The sequence below is a fragment of the Ursus arctos genome, unplaced genomic scaffold (assembly GCF_023065955.2).
Source record: "Ursus arctos isolate Adak ecotype North America unplaced genomic scaffold, UrsArc2.0 scaffold_27, whole genome shotgun sequence".
Classification (NCBI taxonomy): Eukaryota; Metazoa; Chordata; class Mammalia; order Carnivora; family Ursidae; genus Ursus; species Ursus arctos.
The window spans coordinates 6,474,543-6,493,128 of NW_026622952.1; the positions used below are offsets into that span (position 1 = coordinate 6,474,543).

Sequence of the window (18,586 nt, forward strand, 5' to 3'; positions counted from 1 at the left end):
CTTTATAAAAGTTTACTGAAAATATGATAACTAGCCTAAGTCTTAGGTTCAGACACAGAGAAAGTAAGTGATAGAAAAAAGTAATGGTACTTTCCCATCGGAAATGGGAAATGCTTTCTACAATTTTTTTGAGGTTAAGGCTAGCACTTGACAGCATTTTGAAAAAAGAAAAATTTATCTTCCCCACTACTTTATTTTCCATTTTCCTTTCAAGGCCTTTCTCTCTTCTACATTTTTTTCCCCTAAATTCCATGTTCTCACTGCCCTGCTCTTGTATACCCTCCTAAGTTTTCCCAACTCCTAAATAAGAGATGAAGCACAATGATAAACAACTTTAGATGTAACTTCGCTACTTACATCCTCACAAGTAATGGATCATGTGCAATGTAGCTATCATGTACTCATTTTTCAGATGAGAAAACTAAGAGTTAGAAAATATAACAAACAAGTAAAAGATTATAAAGCCCGTGTTCCCCTCAATGTATTCCATTCTGAAAAATGGCATCTCCTCTTCTTCAATTAAACTTCCATAGTTTAATGAAACTGGTCTTAGCAAGGAATGAAAAGAAAGCAATATTCATAAAATAATTCAATTTCATTGAATAACTGATAACTCCATGTTCCCTCTAAATATTTTACTCTTGTAAAATGATGCAACCAGACAGAAGAGCAAGCCTTGCCATGAGTCTTCCCTAGACTTCCACATTCACAGTTCTTGCCATTTCCTATGATACTTTCCTCTTTCCACCTTTGAATTCACTTGTGTATGCAGGCTATCTTAATGTGAAAGTTTAAGACACAAGCAACCCACATTTAAAAAGCAGACATAAATTAAAACAACCAAATACTATGCCAGTAGGATCACTGAATTATAAGAATCAATTTTGTTCAGGAAACTCTGGAAGACGGTGGAGGAGTAGGGGTCCCATTTTTCAGCTGGGCCCCTGAGCTGAGCTGGATATGTACCAGACCATCTTGAAAACCCACGGAATCAGCCTGAGGTGCAGGAAGATACATCTGGATCTCTACAAATGAACCTCTCCAGTGATGAGTATTGAGGTACGAAGCAGGGAGCCCTGAATCCACACACAGATATCGGAAGATAAACAGAAGGGGGAGGGAGCCGCTGCGCTCAGGCACGGGGAATCAGTAGCCACCTGCACTGGGGAGCAGGCCAGACTCACGGACCGGCACCTGCGAGAGAGCAGACTGAGACCATGAGCCTGGGAACGTGCATGTGGCCAGACTGAAATCTGGAGCTTGGGAGCTGCACACTCAAACCACACTGAAACTGAGAGCTCGGGAGCAGGCGTGGGAACCGGGGGCAGGGGCAGCAGGTGGTGTTAGAAACACAAAGGACAGAGACGAGCTGCAACTGGAAGTGAGGGCTGGGACACCGGCTATGGGGTGCACAACCACGGACGCTGCAGGGTTTTTAGCAGCACCAACAGAAACAGAGTTAAAGAGGCCAAGAGAGCTCAGGGGAGAGCGGACTGCGATCTCTCTGTTCTGAGACAGAGGCTAGGATTTGACCACTGCTACTCTCTCAGAAGAGCCACAGAAAACCGCCAGGGAAAGCCGTCAGAGAACAAAAGCCTGGAAATACCAGCTCACATTGTGCCAATCCCCATCTCCCCTTGCAGGGGACAGGGAGACTCTACCCAAACAGGGTTCCCTGAGTATCAGTGCAGCAGGCCCCTCCCCCAGAAGGCAGGCTGAAAAATCAAGAAGCCCACATCCCCTAAGGTCCCTATAAAACAAGAGCACGCTGCCTGGGTCCTGGTCAATAACTTGGGCTCTGGGCAACCCCGCAACCTCTCCTCAGCAGAATGACGGGAAGGAGAAATCCCCCCCAGCAAAGAAAAGATAATGAGTCTGTGGCCTCTGCCACAGAACTGATGGATATGGACATAACCAAATTATCAGAAATGGAGTTCAGAGTAACAATGGTCAAGATGAGGTGTAGACTTGAAAAAAATATTAACGAAAATATTAGCGAGAACATAGAATCTCTAAGGGCGGAAATGAGAGCGATCTGGCAGAAATTAAAAATGCTATGAATCAAATGCAGGCAAAACTAGATGCTCTGACGGCCAGGGTAAATGAGGCAGAAGAACAAATTAGTGAACTGGAGGATGGGATGGTAGGAGAGAAAGCTAAAACAGAAACTTGGCTCAAAAGATCCAATCTCAAGAATGTAGGTTACGGGAGATTACTGACTCAATGAACCGTTCCAATGTCAGAATCATTGGCATCCCTGAGGGGGTGGAGAAAGAGAGAGCTCTAGAAGAGATATTTGAACAAATTGTAGCTGAAAACTTCTCTAAACTTCCCTAATCTAGCAAAAGAAACAAGCATTCGTGTCCAAGAGGCAGAGAGGACCCCTCCCAAATTCAACCACAACAAACCAACACCACGTCACGTCATAGTGCATTTCGCAAATATTAGATCCAAGGATACAGTATTGAAAGCGGCCAGAGCAAAGAAATTTCTCACGTACAAAGGCAAAAATATCAGGATTACGTCCAACCTGTCCACACAGACCTGGAATGAGAGGAAGGGTTGGCAGGGGATTTTGAAAGCTCTATCTGAGAAAAACATGCAGCCAAGGATCCTGTACCCAGCAAGGCTGTCATTCAGAATTGATGGAGAGATAAGGACCTTCCAGAATCACCAGACACTGACCAATTTCGTAACCACAAAACCAGCCCTACAGGAGATATGAAGGGGGGGTTCTATAAAAGTAAAAAGGCCCCAAGACTGATACAGAACAGAAAGTTACAATCTATAGAAACAAAGACTTTACAGGCAACATGACATCATTAAAATCATATCTCTCAATAATCACTCTCAATGTGAATGGCCTAAATGCTCCCATAAAGTGCCACAGGGTTGCAGATTGGATAAAAAGACATGACCCATCCATTTGCTGTCTACAAGAGACTCATCTTGAACCTAACGATACATCCAGACTGAAAGTGAAGGGATGCGAAACCATTTTACATGCCAATGGACCTCAAAAGAAAGCTGGAGTAGCAATTCTCATATCAGACAGATTGGGTTTTAAACTAAAGACTGTAGTTAGAGATACAGAAGGACACTAAATTATTCTTAAAGGATGTATCCAACAAGTGGATATGACAATTATAAATATCTACGCCCCCAACAGGGGAGCAGCAAGATACACAAGCCAACTCTTAACCAGAATAAAGAGACATACAGATAAAAATACACTAATAGTAGGGGACCTCAACACTCCACTACCAGCTATAGACAGATCACCTAAGCAGAAAATCAACAAAGAAACAAGAGCTTTGAATGCCATACTAGACCAGATAGACCTCGTAGATATATATAGAACACTACACCCCAGAACAACAGAATACTCATTCCTTTCGAATGCATATGGAAAGTTCTCCAGAAGAGATCATATGCTGAGTCACAAAACAGGTCTCAACCGATACCAAAAGAATGAAATTTTTCCCTGCATATTCTCAGACCACAATGCTTTGAAATTAGAACTCAATCACAAGGAAAAATTTGGAAGAAACTCAAACACTTGGAAACTAAGAACCATCCTACTCAAGAACGATTCGATAAACCAGGAAATTAAAAATCAATTTAAACAACTTATGGAGACCAGCGAGAATGAAAAAACAACGGTCCAAAACCTATGGGACACTGCAAAGGCAGTCCTAAGGGGAAAATACATAGCCATCCAAGCCTCACTCAAAAAGAAAAGAAAAATCTAAAATGCAGCTTTTATATTCTTACCTCAAGACGCTGGAGCTGGAAGAGAAGAACAGGCCTAACCTTTGCACGAGAAAGCAGTTGATCAAGATTAGAGCAGAGGTCAATGAACTAGAAACCAGGAGCACAGTAGAGCAGATCGACAGAACTAGAAGCTGGTTCTTTGAAAGAATAAATAAGACCGATAAGCCACTGGCAAGACTTTTTCAAATGAATAGAGAAAGGACCCAAATTAATAAAATTATGAATGAAAGGGGAGAGGTCACAACCAACACCAATGAAAGAGGAAGGATCATTAGAAACTTTTATCAACAGCTTTATGCCAATAAATTAAACAACGGGAAGAAATGGTTGCCTTCCTGGAAACCTATAAATTACCAAGACTGACACAGGAAGAAACTGATTTTTTAAACAGGCCAATTAATTATGAAGAGATTGAAGCAGTGATCAAAAACCTCCCCAAAAACAAGAGTTCAGGGCCTGATGGATTCCCTGGGAATTCTACCAAACATTCAAAGAAGAAATAATACCTCTTCTCCTGAAGCTGTTTCAAAAAATAGAAACAGAAGGAAAACTACCAAACTCATTCTATGAGGCCAATATTACCTTGATCCCTAAACCAGGCAAAGACCCCATCAAAAAGGAGAATTACAAACCAATTTCCCTGATGAATATGGATGCCAAAATTCTCAACAAGATTCTAGCTAATAGGATCCAACAGTACATTAAAAGGATTATCCATCATGATCAAGTGGGATTCATCCCTGGGATGCAAGGGTGGTTCAACATTCGCAAATCGATCACTGTGATAGATCATATCAACAAGAAAAGAGTCAAGAACCATATGATCCTCTCAATTGATGCAGAAAAAACATTTGACAAAATACAGCATCCTTTCCTGATTAAAACACTTCAGAGTGTAGGGCTAGAGGGTACATTCCTCGATTTCATAAAAACCATCTATGAAAAGCCTACAGCGAATATCATTCTCAATGGGGAAAAGCTGAAAGCCTTTCCCTAAGATCAGGAACACGACAAGGATGCCCACTCTCGCCACTATTATTCAACATAGTACTAGAAGTCCTTGCAACAGCAATCAGACAACAAAATGGGATAAAAGGTATCCAAATTGGCAAAGAAGTCAAATGTCTCTCTTCGCAGATGACATGATGCTCTATATGGAAAACCCAAAAGACTCCACCCCCAAACTACTAGAAGTTATAGAGTAATTCAGTAATGTGGTGGGATACAAAATCGATGCTCAGAAATCAGTTGCATTTCTATACACGAACAATGAGACTGAAGAAAGAGAAATTAGGGAATCCATTCCATTTACAAGAGCACCAAAAATCATACATTATCTCGGAATTAACTTAACCAGAGACGTAAAGGGTCTATATTCTAGAAGGTACCAATCACTCTTGAAAGACATTAAGGAAGACACAAAAAGATGGAAAAATATTCCATGCCATGGATCTGAAGAATAAACATAGTTAAAATGTCTACGCTACCCAGAGCAATCTACACTTTCAATACCATCCCGATCAAAATTCCAATGACATTTTTCAAAGAACTGGAACAAACAGCCCTTAAATTTGTGTGGAACCAGAAAAGGCCCCAAATCGACAAGGAAGTGTTGAAAAGGAAAAACAAAGTTGGGGGCATCACAATGCCGGATTTCAAGTTGTACTACAAAGCTGTGATCACAAAGACAGCATGGTACTGAAAACAGACACAGAGACCAATGAAACAGAACACAGAACCCAGAAATGGACCCTCAGCTCTTTGGGTAACTAATCTTTGATGAATCAGGAAAAAACATCCAGTGGAAAAAACAGTCTCTTCCATAAATGGTGCTGGGAAAATTGGCCAGCTACATGCAAAAGAATGAAACTTGACCACTCTCTCACACCATATACAAAGATAAACTCCATATGGATAAAAGACCTCCATGTGAGACAGGAGTCCATCAAAATCCTAGAGGAGAACATAGGCAGCAACCTCTACGACATCAGCCACAGCAACTTCTTTCATGACACATCTCCAAAGGCAAGAGAAACAAAAGAAAAAATGAACTTGTGGGTCTTCATCAAGATAAAAAGCTTCTGCACAGCCAAAGCAACAGTAAAAAAACTAAGAGGCAGCGCACAGAATGGGAGAAGATATTTGCAAATGACACTACAGATAAAAGACTGGTATCCCAACATCTACAAAGAGCTTCTCAAACTCAATACACAAGAAACAAATAATCAAATCGAAAAAATGGGCAGAAGATATGAACAGACACTTTTCCAATGAAGACATATAAATGGCTAACAGACACATGAAAAAATGTTCAAAATCATTAGCCATCAGGGAAATTCAAATCAGAACCACACTGAGATACCACCTTATGCCAGTTAGAATGGCAAAAATTGACAAGACAGGAATCAACAAATGTTAGAGAGGATGTGGAGAAAGGGGATCCCTCCAATATTGTTGGTGGGAATACAAGTTGGTACAGCCACTTTGGAAAACAGTGTGGAGGTCCCTTAAAAAGTTAAAAATTGTTCCTGCAATTGCACTACTGGGTATTTACCCCAGTGTTACAGACGTAGTGAAGAGAAGGACCATATGCACCCCAATGTTCATAGCAGCATTGTCCACAATAGCTAAATCATGGAAGGAGCTGAGATGCCCTTCAACAGAGACTGGATTAAGAAGATGTGGTCCATATATACAATGGAATATTACTCAGCCATCAAAAAGACGGATTTCTCAACATTTGCTGCAACATGGACGGGACTGGAGAAGATAATGGTAAGTGAAATAAGTCAAGCAGAGAAAGACAATTATCATATGGTTTCACTCATTTATGGAACATAAGAAGTAGGAAGATTGGTAGGAGAAGAAAGAGAAGAAGAAAGGGGGGGTAAACAGAAGGGGGAATGAACCATGAGAGATGATGGACTCTGTGAAACAAAATGAGGGCTTCAGAGGGGAGGGGGGTGGGGGAATGGGATAGGCTGGTGATGGGTATTAATGAGGGCACATATTGCATAGTGCACTGGGTGTTATACACAAGTAATGAATCATGGAACTTTACATCAAAAACTAGGTATGTATTGTATGGTGACTAACATAATATAATAGAAAATTATTATAGAAAAAAATACATGGAAGCAAATGCAAAGGAAAACATGACAGTCTAAAACCTTTGGGATGCACTGAACGTGGTCCTAAGAGGGAGGTATATAGTAATACAGGTCCTCCTCAAGAAGCAAGAGAAGTCTCAAATACACAACCTAAATTTCACCTACAAGAGCTAGAAAAGAAACAGAAAATAAAGCCTAAATCCAGCAGGAGAGGGGAAATAATAAAAATTAGAGCAAAAATCAATGATATAGAAAACAGAAACCAGTAGAACCATAGATCAATGAAATCAGGAGCTGGTTCTTTGAAGGAATTAACAAGACTGCTAAACTCCCAGCCAGAGTTATCAAACAAAAAAGAGAAAGGGGACCCAAATAAATAAAATCATGAATGAAAGAGAAGAGATCACAACCAACACTGCAGAAATAAAAATAATCATAAGAGAATACTATAAAAATTATAGGCTAACAAACTGGGCAACCTGGAAGAAATGGACAAATTCATAGAAACTTACAAACTACCAAAACTGAAACAGGAAGAAATAGAAAATTTGAAAAGATCCAAAGTCAGCAAAGAAATTGAATCAGTAATCAAAAATCTGCCCACAAACAAAAGTCCTGGTCCAGATGGCTTCCCCAGGGAATTCTACCAGACTTGTAAAGAGTTAATACCTACTCTTCTGAAACTGTTCCAAAAAATAGAATTGGGCAGAAAACTTCCAAACTCATTCTACAAAGCCTCCATTACCTTGATTCCAAAACTAGACAAAGACCCCACTAAAAAGGAGAATTATAGGACAATAACCCTGATGAATATGGATGCAAAGGTTCCCAATAAAATACTAGCACACTGAATTCAACAGTACATTAAAAGGATTATTCACCATGACCAAGTGGGATTTTTTTTCCTGGGCTTCAGGGGTGGTTTAACACCCACAAATCAATCAATGTGATATACCACATTAATAAAAGAAAGGATAAGAACCATATGATGCTCTCAATAGATGCAGAAAAAGCATTTGAAGAAATATAGCATCCTTTCATGATAAAAACCCTCAACAAAGTAGGGATAGATGGAACATACCTCAACATTATAAACCCAATATATGAAAAACCAACAGTTAATATTATCCCCAATGGAGAAAAACTGAGAGCCTTTCCCTGACAAGACAAGAATGTCCACTCTCACCATTACTATTTAACATAGTACTGGAAGTCCTAGCCTCAGCAATCATACAACAAAAAGAAAAAAAGGCATTCAAACTGGCAAGGAAGAAGTCAAACTTTCACTCCTCACAGATGACATGGTACTCTATGTAGAAAACACAAAAGATTCCACCAAAAAATTACTAGAACCCATATATGACTTCAGCAAAGTTGCAGGATATAAAATCAATGTGCAGAAATCTGTTGTATATCTATACACCAATAATGAAGCAGCAGGAAGAGAAATCAAAGAATAGATCCCATTTGCTGTTACACCAAAAACAACAAGACACCTAGGAATAAATCTAACTAAAGAAGTAAAAGATCTAGGGGTACCGGGGTGGCTCAGTTCGTTAAGCATCTGACTCATCATTTCGGCTCAAGTCATAATCTTATGGGTTGTTAGATCCAGCCCCGAGTCAGGCTCTGTGCTCAGTGAGGAGTCTGCTTGAAGATTCTCTCCCATCTACATCTCCCCCCACATGTGTGCTCTCTCTCTCTAATAAACAAGCAAATCTTTAAAAAAAAAAAAAAAAGTAAAAGATCTCTGCTCTCGAAACTATAGAGCACTTATGAAAGAAACTGAGGAAGACACAAAGAATCAGAAAAACATTTAATGCCCATGGATTAGAAGAACAAACATTGTTAAAATGTCTATATTACCCAAAGCAATCAACACATTTAATGGAATTGCTATCAAAATACGACCAGCATTTTTCACAGACATAGAACACACAATCTTGAAATTTGTATGGAACTACAAAAGACCCCAAATAGCCAAAGCAATTCTGAAAAAGAAAACAAAACTGGAGGCATCATGATTCCAGATTTCAAGCTCTATTACAAAGCTGTAGTCATCAGGACAGTATGGTACTGGCATAAAAACAGACACACAGATGAATGGGTCAGAATAGAGAACCCAGAAATGGACCCAAAACTATATGGTCAATTAATCTTCAACAAAGCAGGAAAGAACATCCAATGGAAAAAAGAGTCTCTTCAACAAATGGTGTTGGGAAAACTAGACAGCAACATGCAGAAGAATGAAACTGGACCAGTTTCTTACACCATACACAAAAATTAATTCAAAATGGATGAAAGACCTTAATGTGAGACAGGGAACTGTGAAAATCCTGAGAACACATGCAGAAATGTCTTTGACTTAGGCCGCAGCAACTTCTTACTTGACACTCACCACAGGCAAGGGAAACAAAAGCAAAAATGAACTATTGGGATTTCATCAAGATAAAAAGCTTCTGCACAGCAAAGGAACAATCAACAAAACTAAAAGGCAGCATATGGAATGGGAGAAGATATTTGCAAATGACATATCTGATAAAGGGTTAGTATCCAAAATCTATAAAGAATTTACTTATCAAAGTCAACACCTAAAAAATATATAACCCAGTTAAGAAATGGGCAAAAGACATGAACAGACACTGTTCCAAAAAAGACATCCAGATGGCTAACAGATGAAAAAATGCTCAACACCACTTATCATTATGGAAATGCTAATCAAAACCATGATGAGAGACCATCTCAAACCTGTCAGGATGGCTAAAATTAATAACACAAGAAACCACAGGTGTTGGCCAGAAAGAAGAGAAAGGGCAACACTCTTACACTTCTGGTGAGAATGTAAACTGGTACAGCCACTCTGGAGAACAGTATGGAGCTTCCTCAAAATGTTAAAAATGGAGATACCCTACAACCCAGCAATTGCACTTCTAGGTATTTATCCAAGGGATACAAAAATAGTGATTCAAAGGGATACATGCATCCTGAAGTTAGCAGCATTATCAACAACAGCCAAACTATGGAGAAAGCCCAAACGTCCATCAACTAATGAATGGATAAAGATGTGGTGTATATATACAATGGAATATTACTCAGCAGTCAAAAAGAATGTAATCTTGCCATTTGCGATGACTTGCATGGAGTTGGAGTATATTACACTACGTGAAATAAGTCAGTCAGAGAAAAACAAATACCCTATGACCTCACACATATGTTGAATTTAACAAACAAAACAGATGAACATATGGGAAGGGGAAAAAGAAAAAAAAGGAGAAACGGAAACAAGCTGTAAGAGACTTTTAACAATAGAGAACAAACTGAGGGTTGATGGAGGGAATGGGTGGGGGATGGGTTAGACGTGTGATTGGTATTAAGGAGAACACTTGTTATGCTGAGCACTGGGTGTTGTACGTAAGTGATCAATCACTGAATTCAACCCCAGAAACCAATATTGCAGCATATGTTAACTACCTAGAATTTTTTTAATACAACAAAAAATAAATAAATCAAAATCAAAATAATATTAAAAATGAATTACTTGTAATGAAGTTCAACAAAGCTCTGACATTTCCTGCAATAAATACTTTTGTTCCCTTAAAAAACAGAAAGTCTATTTTGTCTGATATAGCTATTGCTACTCCAGATTCTTTTTGCTTGCATTTGCATGCAATATTTTTCTCCAAAACTTCACTTTCAGTTTGTTTGTGTTTTTCTGTCATAGGCAGCATACACATGGGTCTTGTTCTTTTATCCATCCTGCCGCTCTATTTTGACATATTTTTAACAATCCTCACTATGAGATTTCATAAAATACAGTCTCATTCCCTTGTTAATGTATCGTTGAAATTGGATTTGTTATCTTTGACTGTTCTTAATGGTACACCTCCTTCCAACTCTCTTACACTTAAAATTTCAGGTTTATATTTTATAGTACCTGGTGCATTTATGGCTAATTGGTGCTATAAGGAAACATTAAATTTTGCACTTCAAATATTTAAAACAAAACAAACATAACCAATAAATCTTACTCTTAATTAACTTACATAGCTTCTGGATTCATTATACAGATGGCTCCTGAACAATGACATTTCTTTGTGTCATCATATGATATTCCCAGACTGAGTCCAATCATCTGTGTAACAATAATGGAAAATGCCTCCAAAGTTATCTCCTTGGGGTACTACATTAACAAAAACAAATTTCAGTGAAAGACAAGTCATTGAAAGGTGATAAAAAGTAATAATTTTCTTTTTTCTATTATAATAATATTTTTTATTATATTATGTTAGTCACCATGCAGTACATCCCTGGTTTTTGATGTAAACTTCCATGATTCATTACTTGCGTATAACACCCAGTGCACCATGCAATACATGCCCTCCTTACTACCCATTACCAGCCCATCCCATTCCCCCACCCTCCTCCCCTCTGAAGCCCTCAGTTTGTTTCTCAGAGTCCATAGTCTCTATGCTTCATTCCACCTTCTGATTACACTCCCTTTCCTTATCTCTTTCTTCTCCTACCGATCTTCCTAGTTCTTATGTTCCATAGATGAGAGAAACCACATGATAATTGTCTTTCTCTGCTTGACTTATTTCACTTACCATTATCTCCTCCAGTGCCGTCCATGTTGCAGCAAATGTCGAGCAATCGTTCTTTTTGATGGCTGAGTAATATTCCATTGTATGTATGGACCACATCTTCTTTTTTTTTTTTTTAAGATTTTATTTATTTATTTGACAGAGATAGAGACAGCCAGCGAGAGAGGGAACACAAGCAGGGGGAGTGGGAGAGGAAGAAGCCGGCTCATAGTGGAAGAGCCTGATGTGGGGCTCGATCCTATAACGCCGGGATCACGCCCTGAGCCGAAGGCAGACGCTTAACCGCTGTGCCACCCAGGCGCCTCTGGACCACATCTTCTTAATCCAGTCATCCGTTGAAGGGTATCGTGGCTCGTCCCATGATTTAGCTATTGTGGACAATGCTGCTATGAACATTGGGGTGCATATGGTCCTTCTCTTCACTACATCTGTATCTTTGGGGTAAATACCCAGTAGCGCAATTGCTGGATCATAGGGTAGCTCAATTTTTAACTTTTTAAGGGACCTCCACACTGTTTTCCAGAGTGGCTGTACCAACTTGCATTCCCACCAACAATGTAGGAGGGATCCCCATTCTCCACATCCTCTCCAACAATTGTAATTTCCTGCCTTGTCCATTTTTGCCATTCTAACTGGTGTAAGGTGGTATCTCAGTGTGGTTTTGATTTGAATTTCCCTGATGGCTAATGATTTTGAACATTTTTTCATGTGTCTGTTAGCCACTTGTATGTCTTCATTGGAAAAGTGTCTGTTCATATCTTCTGCCCATTTTATGATTTGTTTATTTGTTTCTTGTGTATTGAGTTTGAGAAGTTCTTTGTAGAATTGGATACCAGTCTTTTATCTGTAGTGTCATTTGAAATCAAACTGTCTCTCTTCGCAGATGACATGATACTCTATATGGAAAACCCAAAAGAATCCACCCCCAAACTACTAGAAGTTATAGAGTAATTCAGTAATGTGGTGGGATACAAAATCAATGCTCAGAAATCAGTTGCATTTCTATACACGAACAATGAGACTGAAGAAAGAGAAATTAGGGAATCCATTCCATTTACAAGAGCACCAAAAATCATACGTTATCTCGGAATTAACTTAACCAGAGACATAAAGGATCTATATTCTAGAAACTACAAATCACTCTTGAAAGACACTGAAGAAGACACAAAAAGATGGGAAAATATTCACTGCTCATGGATCAGAAGAATAAACATAGTTAAAATGTCTACGCTACCCAGAGCAATCTACACTTTCAATACCATCCCGATCAAAATTCCAATGACATTTTTCAAAGAACTGGAACAAACAGCCCTTAAATTTGTGTGGAACCAGAAAAGGCCCCGAATCGCCAAGGAACTGTTGAAAAGGAAAAACAAAGCTGGGGGCATCACAATGTCGGATTTCAAGTTGTACTACAAAGCTGTGATCACAAAGACAGCGTGGTACTGGCACAACATGGTACTGGCACAAAAACAGACACATAGACCAATGGAACAGAATAGAGAACCCAGAAATTGACCCTCGGCTCTTTGGGTAACTAATCTTTGACGAAGCAGGAAAACTCCAAATGGATGAAAGACCTCCATGTGAGACAGGAATCCATCGAAATCCTAGAGGAGAGCATAGGCAGCAACCTCTACGACATCAGCCACAGCAACTTTTTTCATGACACATCTCCAAAGGCAAGAGAAACAAAAGAAAAAATGAACTTGTGGTACCTCATCTAGATAAAAAGCTCTGCACAGCCAAGGAAACAGTCAAAAAAACTAAGAGGCAGCCCACGGAATGGGAGAAGATATTTGCAAATGACACTACAGATAAAAGACTGGTATCCAAGATCGACAAAGAAGTTCTCAAACTCAATACACAGGAAACAAATAATCAAATCAAAAAAATGGGCAGAAGATATAAACAGACACTTTTCCAATGAAGACATATAAATGGCTAACAGACACATGAAAAAATGTTCAAAATCATTAGCCATCAGGGAATTTCAAATCAAAACCACACTGAGATACCACCTTATGCCAGTTAGAATGGCAAAAATGGACAAGGCAGGAAACAATAAATGTTGGAGAGGATGTGGAGAAAGGGGATCCCTCTTACATTGTTGGTGGGAATGGAAGTTGGTACAGCCACTCTGGAAAACAGTGTGGAGGCCCCTTAAAAAGTTAAAAATTGAGGTACCCTATGATCCAGCAATTGCACTACTGGGTATTTACCCCAAAAATACAGACGTAGTGAAGAGAAGGACCATATGCACCCCAATGTTCATAGCAGCATTGTCCACAAAGCTAAATTGTGGAAGGAGCCAAGATGCCTTTCAACAGATGACTGGATTAAGAAGATGTGGTCCGTATATACAATGGAACATTACTCAGCCATCAAAATGAACGATTTCACAACATTTGCAGCAACATGGACGGGACTGGAGGAGATAATGCTAAGCAAAATAAGTCAAGCAGAGAAAGACAATTATCATATGGTTTCACTCATCTATGGAACATAAGAAGTAGGAAGATCTGTAGGAGAAGAAAGGGAAGAAGGAAGGGGGGGTAAACAGAAGGGGGAATGAACCATGAAAGACTATGGACTCTGGGAAGCAAACTAAGGGCTTCAGAGGGGAGGGGGCTGGGGGAATGGGATAGGCTGGTGATGGGTATTAAGGAGGGCATGTATTGCATGGTGCACTGGGTGTTATACACACGTAATGAATCATTGAACTTTACATCAAAAACTAGGGATGTGCTGTCTGGTGACTAACGTAACATAATAAATAATTATTATAAAAAAAAAGGTACACACTGTGATATCTCAAAGTGGAAGTTGTTTCTCCAAGTGTTGGCCTTGAGAGGCAGCCTAACGTGGGAAAGAGATCACTGGACTTGGCAGTTGGGAGGGTTCGGGTCTATTGTGTGAGCTTGGGCAATGTACTTGTTCTCATTGCTTCTTTGTGACACAGAGATAAGAATATCTCACATGGTTGTAGTGAGGACTAAAAGATATGATGTGACTGTTATAAATTTAGTATTTGTATTTGTATTATTTTTTTAAGAGCAGTCATTAACTTCCTAATTATGAGCTATAAAGTAATGAAAATAATTTTCAATAAATCTGCAATGTTAATCACCCAACTTGTAAAGAGGATTTTATGGTTTTCAAAGTTTATATACATATGTCATTCTGTTTTATTTTCAAATAAATGAATATGAAAAAATTCAGTCTTATAAAAAACGGTTTATATTTCACTTTGGTTGGATTTAAGGAAGGTTTCATTTACGTCTTCATGAAGTTCAACATCATTGGTTGTTCTCAATACATGTTAATAGTCCTATTTGGTGTACATATGCTGAAACTATCTCCTCTGAATGTAATGTGCTAATTCATACATGTAAAAATGAGGTGATCAACAAGGATCAGGTAGGCCCTCACTAAATGCAAATGAGAATTTAAGGCTTGACTACATCATGAGCTTTAACATATAAATACATTTTGAACTAAAAAGAAGACCCTGTTGTTATTTCTTTTTTATATAATAATATTTTTTATTATATTATGTTAGTCACCATACAATACTTCCCTAGTTTTTGATGTAAAGTTCCATGATTCATTACTTGCATATAACACCCAGTGAACCATGCAATACGTGCCCTCCTTAATACCCATCACCAGCTCTATGATTTTCTTTTGAACAATATAAAGAGTTTAGGTTTTCTCTTTACCACTAGTTTGTTCCTAAGTATTTTGCTGCCTTAGACAGGCCCCATGAAAACAAATGCAAACTGACCATTCCAAATCAATACACAGAAGTGTATTAAAATATAATAAAAATAACTTGTTTTCACACACACACAAAAATGAATAGAGTGGGAAAACTGCTCAACCAATTACTTTACCATTCAATAATGCATCTAATTGTATCAATAATTTATATATATACATAAAATATTTATAAATATTATAAATTTTTAAAACAGCATAAAAGTTTCTTTTAAATATTCTTTTGGAGGTTTGTAACAGTTTAAAGTATTTTTATCATAAAATTTAATCACTTTTCATTGAAGTTATTGGTAAGACTATTTCTCCAATTTTATGTCTACAAGCAAAAATCTATTTAGGTTATAAAAACTTTTTTACAGATAATTTTTCATGATGCACTATTCTTTATATTAAGGAATGCATGTGTATTTATGATATTTTTATTCTACTTCCACTTCCAAAGTAACTGCAATAGATGTTTGTTCTACAAAATTCTCCCTTTTACACACTTCAAATTTTTAATAGTAGAAAGTGTAATCTCTAAATGCAAATATAAATGTAAACTGTATAAAATTTGTTATAACGTTGAATGATTTTTAAATATATACATTTTTTTAAATAATAAGATTAAATAATTACATACCAAAGCAATTCCAGCAGAATAATGGGTAACACACATCTTTCCAGGAATTGTTGCTCCCACATAATATGGATGATCTCTATAGCTAAATAAATAAGTATATATTTACAATTAATTTTGACAATTCTAAAATAAGAATTTCTTCTAATAATTTGGCTATGGTCCATAAAATCCTAGACTGAAGCAAACTGAGGTACAAGCTCTCCATACATCCTATTGTTTCAAATTGGGAAGACATTCTTAATTAAATGAGATTAAGCATACTATATATATATTTTTAAATATTTTATTTATTTATTTGTCAGAGACAGAGAGATAAAGAGACAGAGCACCAGCAGGGGGAGCAGCAGGCAGAGACAGAAGACTCCCTGCTGAGCAAGGAGCCAGATACAGGACTCAATCCCAGGACCCCAAGATCATGACCTGAGCTGAAGGCAGATGCTTAACTGACTGAGCCACCCAGGCATCCCAAAGCATACTATATTTCTAAAATATATTGGACCAAGTTTTTTATGGCTTTACTGTTCTCATCATATTTAGTTAGGATTACTAAAGTCTTTGATCAAAACATTTTGATCAAAAGCATTTTTTTGAGTGACAGTGAAAAATAGTTTTAATATATGGATTAAAAATTTTCATGCTCATGTAGAAAAGCTTACCAGTTTCTCATAAGAATGACTTTATTGTTCTATAACTTAATATTATTATTTCTTCTTTGAGTATGGGCCCATATAAATTGTCATATAATAGCACTATTCTCAGAGATTTTTCATAAAAATTATTCCATTCAATTCTCTAATCAAGCCAATGAAATACTTATTATTATCCCCATTGAACAAATCATACATCAAATGAGAAATATAAGTAACTTTCTCAAGGTAGCACAATTAATAAGTGCTAGTGAAGTATATGAATTTAGGCAATCTGAATCCAGAGCCATACTCTCAACCACTACGATACAGACACTCCGAACATGTTCTGCCATCTTTAGAGCCCCCATCAAAACAAACATTCTAAAATGTATATAAAGGAACTTGTTTCAATTATCAATTGAAACATTCCCTCAGTTTCAAATGTACTTCACTTCACAGAGCACTGTCTCCCTACTGCCGCCTTTATTCTGTCTCTGATATTTTTTATACTTAATCCTTCCAGCACCTGTTTACAAGTATTCACTCTTAACATGCAACTTTGGCTTTTTTCCCCAATGTTTTAAGTACTGTTTACACTCGTTCTTAATCTAAGATAGTGCTACCAATAAACCGTGAAAACGCAAGGATGTTTGCTCTCACCACTGGTATTCAGCATCATACTAGAGGTCCTAGCCTATTAAATAAGGCAAAAAAAAAAAAAAAGGTATATGGATTAGAAAGGAGGGAATACAATTTTCTCTGTTTGTGGATGATGTGATTATCTACCTAGGAAATCCCACAATATATAAAAAAGGTACTAGCACTAAGTGTGTTCAGTGGGTTTGCATGTTTCAAAGCCAATGTACAAAAGTCAATCTGATTCTTATATACTAGCAATAAAATATATGAAACTAAAGTAAAACAAAACATTTACAATAGCACTAATGTTATTTAAGGGTACGAACATGCAATGAGTAGTCAATAAGACCTATAGATCTAATACAAGTATAGTAGATATAGATAACAATGTTGTATTATAATCATTAAATCTGCTAGGGCGTGATCCCAGCGTTCCGGGATCGGTCCCACATCGGGCTCCTCCGCTGGGAGCCTGCTTCTTCCTCTCTAACTCGCCTGCTGTGTTCCCTCTCTCGCTGGCTGTCTCTCTGTCACATAAATAAATAAAATCTTTAAAAAAAAATCATTAAATCTGCTAAAAGGGGCGCCTGGGTGGCTCAGTCATTAAGCATCTGCCTTCGGCTCAGGGCGTGATCCCAGGGTCCTGGGATCGAGCCCCACGTCGGGCTCCCTGCTCTGCTGGGAGCCTGCTTCTTCCTCTCCCACTCCCCCTGCTTGTGTTCCCTCTCTCGTTGGCTGTCTCTCTCTGTCAAATAAATAAATAAAATCTTTAAAAAATAAATAAATAAATAAATAAATAAATAAAAATCTGCTAAGAGCCTAGAACTTTACTATTCCAAGCACTAAAGATAAATGATAAGTACATAACACGATAGATGTTCTTATTACCACTACAATGGCAATCATATAAAATATAAATGTATACCTTAACTTTACAATGTTATGTAACGTTCAAATACATTTGAATAAAAAATTTAAGATAAATAAGTAAATTAAATTTTTTTCCATTCTGTGTTCAAAAAAGAAGAAAAAATAGTACTAAAGACATGTTATTCTAGGATATAAAGCTAACATAAATGTGAGTAAGATCTGCATCCTGATAGGACACTGATATATCTGTATACTGACAGAACTGTATACTACAAAAACTGATGAAAGAAATTTAAAAAGATCTAAGTAAATGAAAGAAAATATCAAGTTCGTTGAATGGAAGACTTAGTATTAATAAGCTGCCAGTTCTCCCCACACTACTGTATAGATTCTGTGCAGTTCCAATCAACATTCCAGCACGATATTTTATAGCAACTGAGAAGTTGAACCTAACAGTTATGTAGAAAGGCAAAAACTTAGAATAACCAAAACAATTTTCAAAAAGAACACATTTGGAGAACTTACACTATTTGATTTAAATGGTTTTTATAAAGCTATAGT

At 37.7% G+C, this 18,586-nt stretch overlaps 1 protein-coding gene across 1 annotated transcript in view; it reads right to left on the minus strand.

The window, feature by feature from the left end:
- ADAM32 (ADAM metallopeptidase domain 32) overlaps window positions 1–18,586 on the minus strand; it is a 168,340-nt gene that overhangs the window by 86,155 nt on the left and 63,599 nt on the right. Inside the window, exons 10-11 of the mRNA XM_057303370.1 lie at window positions 15,888–15,969; window positions 10,928–11,064 (exon numbers count right to left, since the gene is read on the minus strand). Of these exons, the coding sequence (XP_057159353.1) occupies window positions 10,928–11,064; window positions 15,888–15,969 (219 nt within the window). The remainder of the gene's footprint in view (window positions 1–10,927; window positions 11,065–15,887; window positions 15,970–18,586) is intronic.